Source organism: Triticum dicoccoides, chromosome 7A (genome assembly GCF_002162155.2).
Source record: "Triticum dicoccoides isolate Atlit2015 ecotype Zavitan chromosome 7A, WEW_v2.0, whole genome shotgun sequence".
NCBI classification, from domain to species: Eukaryota; Viridiplantae; Streptophyta; class Magnoliopsida; order Poales; family Poaceae; genus Triticum; species Triticum dicoccoides.
Genome location: NC_041392.1, coordinates 297,151,822 through 297,157,141, shown reverse-complemented (window position 1 = coordinate 297,157,141; position 5,320 = coordinate 297,151,822). Strand labels below are relative to the sequence as shown.

General features: G+C 49.6%; 1 protein-coding gene across 1 annotated transcript; it reads right to left on the bottom strand.

Moving 5' to 3' along the window:
- Positions 1-1,848: 1,848 nt before the first annotated feature.
- Positions 1,849-4,964, bottom strand: LOC119331379. The gene has a single exon (XM_037604537.1). It carries the CDS (start codon positions 3,496-3,498, stop codon positions 2,794-2,796), a length of 705 nt encoding a protein of 234 aa, XP_037460434.1. The 5' UTR covers positions 3,499-4,964; the 3' UTR covers positions 1,849-2,793.
- Between the last annotated feature and the right edge of the window lie 356 nt (positions 4,965-5,320).

Sequence of the window (5,320 nt, the reverse complement as noted above, 5' to 3'; positions counted from 1 at the left end):
TATCTCCTTTGGTGCATCGTGTTGTGGGCAAGAGAGTCCATAGACACTCGCTAGTCGACTTAGTCTATCCACACTCGTAGATAATCATTGACACCTAAGCAACCTTGGTAGAAAGGCTTAAAACTTGACCACTAAAATTGAGTAGATTTTTAAAACGCCTATACAAAAGTACCTCTTTGCAGTTCAGTTGAAGCCTCCGAGCTGACCATTTGGTGACTCAAAGTTGTACAAAAAAGTGTGTAACGACCAGATTTCTGGGTCTAGCTTATATATACCCTATCCGAGTTTTAGACTCCCTCTCCTCCCGCGACGCCCCCGCGGGCGCACGGGAGGCCAACCCTAGCTGCCGGTGGGGCGTCCCTCCTCCCCTCCCCTCCCTCGCCGCCGCCAGGGGGCGCGACTGGGTGAAGCCCGGCCGACGGCAGCGGCGGGGCTTTCTTCTTCCCCTCGCGCGGGTGGCGTGGCGCGGGGCGGCTCACCCGGGGCTGGGTGCTGCACTAGTCGCCGGGTGCAGCAGCACGACGACGACGGCGCTGCGGTGGCGCGTTGGGCGGCGCGGTGGTGGAGGGCGTGCCTTGGTCGCCGGGATTGACGAGGTCAAGGCCAGATTTGGGGCCGGGCGGCGCGTGCCGAGGGCGGCGCAGGCTGCTGGTCTCCTCCCTGCCATGGCCACGGCGGGTGGTGGCGCCCCGCGGCAGCGGCGGGCTGGTGGGCGGGCCGGTCAGAATCGCAGGCTACAGCGGCTGGGCGACGGCAGGCAGCGCAATTGGGCTCCTCGGTGGGCTTCCTTTGCGATTGACGGTGGTCCTTCAGGCCTCCTCTTGCCGGTGGGCGGGTGTACGTTGGTGGCCTCGCCTGGAGCTGCGTTCACTATCGAGGTGGGGCGACACAGGATGTGTCCCGTGGGGAGGCAGGCTGGAGGGATGGGAGGCACCGACGAGCTCGGGCCACCCATTGCTGGAAAAGGGGTGTGCTGGCCCGGATCCGTCCACTCCCCCTCCTCCCCCGTTCCCCGGGCGTGTGGGGGCTGACATGGCTCCGGCGTTGTTCGAGGCTGGACGTATGCTGCGGTCTGTTCGGCCAAGCGTGCCCTTTGGCCCAAAGCCGGTCACTTTGGTCGGTCTTGGGGTGTCTGGATGCAGGGCGGCGGCCCTGGCGGCGGGAGGCACGGTGTTCGTGGGCGGAACTTGCGCCTCGGGTGCGGGCGAGCGGCCATGGCCACGTAGGTCGGTGGTCGCTGGTGGTTGGCGGAGCTAGGATGCGTCGGAGGGGTGGGCGTGCCGGGGTACATCACTTGCCCAATCTTGATTTGGCCGAGAGCGGCGGAGTCCATGGACACCGTATCCTTCATGAAGGCTCCGTCGTGGTGCCCTTACTCCTTCGAATTGCTCCGGGTGAAAACTCGATCTTTGGGATCGGATGGTGGCAGCTATCAGTGGTTGTTCCCTTCTAGGAGGCACCATCTTGGAGTCCGTGTTCCATTGTTTTCCATCTCACCTCTCCTCAGAGGATTGGAGATCTCCGTTGGCTCCAAGCAGATCAGCCTCGCGCATGTGTAGTGGCTTGGTATTCGTTGGGGTGGTCTGGCAGTGCTCGGCACCCTTGTATCTTGCATTGGGTGTGTGTGTCGTGTGTGGTGGTGGCATGAGTTTGTATTGTGATGATTGTGGATCAGTGCTTTATATATAAAGCGGGACAAAAGCCTTTTTGGGTATACCCTATCCCACCAGTTCAGAGTTTCATTCCAAATATCCACTTAAGAGAAAACATTCAAGTCTTATGCTGAGCCAAATAACATTCTACTCCAACATTCATGCCAAACCTTTAAATATGTCCTCTACTTCTTGGTTCAAGCCAATCTTTCAGCCACCCAACCTCTCCAGTCCAAGGCTTCACCCCATGAGGGTTTGAGCATGGACGAGATTATCTTTTGAAGCACAAGCAAGAGATTCATCACCCCGCGATTATCTTTTGAAGCCACCGTGGTATGCATCTAGTTAGCTCTTAGTTCTCTGTCTGCTGCCATGCCTTGTGACCTAGCTGGGTTGTACCGCCTGAGCTGATGGAGCCAATGAAAACTATTGAGTCGTCAGAATTTGCATCTTATCAGGTTATTCTAAATCCACGCGTTTGGTTTAAAATTTATGTGCTCTGCACATAATTTCTCGCTCACTGAACTTATTTGGTTTGTGTCAGTAATGAAGGTAGTGCGCAGCCACGCCATATTGCACTGTCATGTATGTGCTCAAATGATATGGATACCAGTACTGAGTATCATCAGAAGTACACGAGAATTCTAGAAAATTTTCAGATTGTTCTGTAACCACCACAGCCTTGCCAACAGAAAAATTGAAGTTGTTATCTCTTTCACTGCAATTGTGTTTTAGATGCTGGGTGCAAACAAAAACAATGCAATAACAGGCCAGGCTATGTCGCCGTGAAGAAAATCTGGCCAGCATGTTATCCATTTGCAAGCTTGCCTTGTAGTTTGGACCTGGCATGTAAGGGAAAGATGCTAAAACAAAATCATGAGATTAAGCAGGTGTGAGGCAACGTGGCCACATGAATATACAAGGTACAAACAAGTAGGTAGTTATGGACCAGCACGGAATCTCAGAAGCATGCAAAGGTTGAATTCACAGTATGAGTTCGATCAAAACTTTTGTTTCCTTTCTGTATGGAGTATTCTGTACATTTCTACATATATATACACACACACTGAGAAAGATCAGCAATCCTTTAAAAGGTGAAAGCCAATCGCACGGTGCAAGAGTAGCAGATGTTGAAGAGTATCTATGAGCTAAGAATGTTTAGGAGAGTAACTCTGCTCTGGAGCAATCTCCGGAACAGAATTCCTGCTCCAGTCTCAAGATCTCCAACACTGCACTCTAGGACCTGCAACTGCTCCTCCTTGCAGACAACCGAGTTCTTCTGGAATGCCTTGGAGACGAGAGACCATTTTGGCACTGCGATTTGCTTGGACAAGAGGTGTACTGTTGACTCGAGGAGAGAGGTGGTGATCTCCCTAGCCTCGCTCAACAGCCTGACCATCCTGTAGTCCTTCTTGTCAGATGTAACCTTCTTCGCGACCTTCTTGAAATGTTTCTTCGCCTTCTTCACTAGGCGGGTGTAAGACTGGATCTTGACTTGAGCAGCGGTGTCATCTCCTTTTCTGGTCACCACTTGCAGATCTTGGATAATGGCCTTCAACTCGGTGAAGTCCTCATGCATGGCGTTGCAGAGATCTAGTAGCTCAAGGGAGCACTCGGTTTCACCTTCCAACATCTTCCTTTGCTGGGAAGAGCAAATTTGGTTGCTAGGAAGGCACATGATCTCTTCAATGGTGCTGTAGATGTCTCCAAGCCTCCTCAAACCATCGGAGATAGTCTCGATGGTCATGGAGGGTGAAGAGATGCTTGCCTCTAGGCTGTGCAGGTCCTCTTCAACCTTGGTGTGAGGCCTAGAAGGCAAACTAACTGATCTAAGATGGCAAGCCATATCTGTTGCTAAGACTCTTTCCTCTGTGTTGAGTACTTGAGGTTTGAAGATATGAGAATGAGAGAGCACCTTTCGGTTTGATGTGTTTAGCCTTCTTCTGAGGCCTATTTATACAGAGGAACTGTATGATACAGTGCCATTCGAATGGTAGACACAAGGAATCATGCCAACTCATCTCCACAGTTTTGTATACCAAGTTTGTGAGATCTGGTGCAACATTTGGAATCTTAGCCCATGTGTAGTTCAAATTCTTTAGTGCAGTAGCTATTCTTCCAATGAGATATCACATTGTCATGTTCCATTACTTGGCGACAAGAATCAACCGGAAGGTTTACTCTATTGGTGGATCTTGACAAAATTGTGTGTTCTAAATATTTTGTATGGTGTACTAACCGAGTATGGGTTGGTGCATACCTGTTATCTAGTTATTATACATTTACTGAATTGAATAGGTGTGGTGTGTTGCACAACACATGCTACTTGCTTGCTCAACCTTGGATATTCGAGTTGGCTTGATTTGGCCATGGATAGCAAGATCCACTACACAAGGATCCTTTGCTTGTTTCTGAGCAACACATGGCATCTGAATAACATGGCCATCTTGTAGAGACACATTCCAAAACTCGGTTTGAACAATATGGTATTAGCTTGTATGACGGCCAGCAATGATGAGCATTTCTGAGTAACTATATTTTCTGAAGATCCATCTGAGTTAAATGCTCCAGAGTTGTTTTATTATTGAAGACGCTGTCCAAGCTATCAACAGCATAAACATTAAACTGATCCTCTAATAGGTGGGTGCATTCAGAAAAGAAACTCTGCTCTGATCAATCTCCTCAACAAAGTCTAAGCACTGCCCTAAGAACAACGAAACTCCAGTTTCAGTATTTGCTCCTTGTTGCATAGAAGTGAACTTAGAGACAAGATACCACTTGTTATAAATCTGCATCACAATTTACTTCAGTAGGAGCCGCCTGGGTGACTGAAGCATTGAAGCAACGACCTCTCTTGCTCCAGCCAACAGTTTGACCACCCTGCAACCCTCGTCAGCTGAAGGAGATTTCTTGTTGATCTTCTTCCACTGTTTTGGCCCCATCTTGGTCAAACGGCTGAAGGACTGGATCTTGGTCTGAGAGCCAATGTAATTTCCTGAGTGCTTGTCTTGAGCTAAGAAAAGCTCTCTAGGATGTCGATCAGTGCAAGATAGTGCTGTAGCTCAAGCTCCACAGCCTACCTTTGTTGCTCTGGCAAAGGATAATTTGGCTGCATATGATCTCCTCGATGCTATTGTACACACGTACACACCTCCTGAAGCCATCGAACATTGTTTCAATGGTAGCCGAAGGTGAAGAGATGTTCGCCTTCAGAGAAAAGAGGTTTTGCTGGCTAGCCATGGCTGGAATGGGGGATGGTGTGGTGTGCTTTCTATGTATCTGGAAATGGAAGAGAGATTCAGAGAAAAGAAATTTTGCTGCAATGGTGCTTAACCGGTATGGTTTGCCTCTCTATATAAGCACAAGCCATGCAATGGCTGACCTTGTAGACAACTGGAATCTCATCGCTGATGGGGTGTTGTGCCGCTGCCACCCATCTCCACGACAAGCTGATTTTTCTTTTGTATGTCTGATCAGTGTAAGTAGAATCTCCAACTATTCGCCTCTGGTTGAGCTTATGAGCACCTTGTCATGTCTCCACTATGGGCAGCAAACTCATCTGCACGATCATGCAGTTTGATGTCAGATCCAGATCCAGATCATGAGATTGATGAGCTAGTGGAGAGAAAGAGCTAGCTGTTGCTTATTGGTGGTGGAGGAACAGTTGA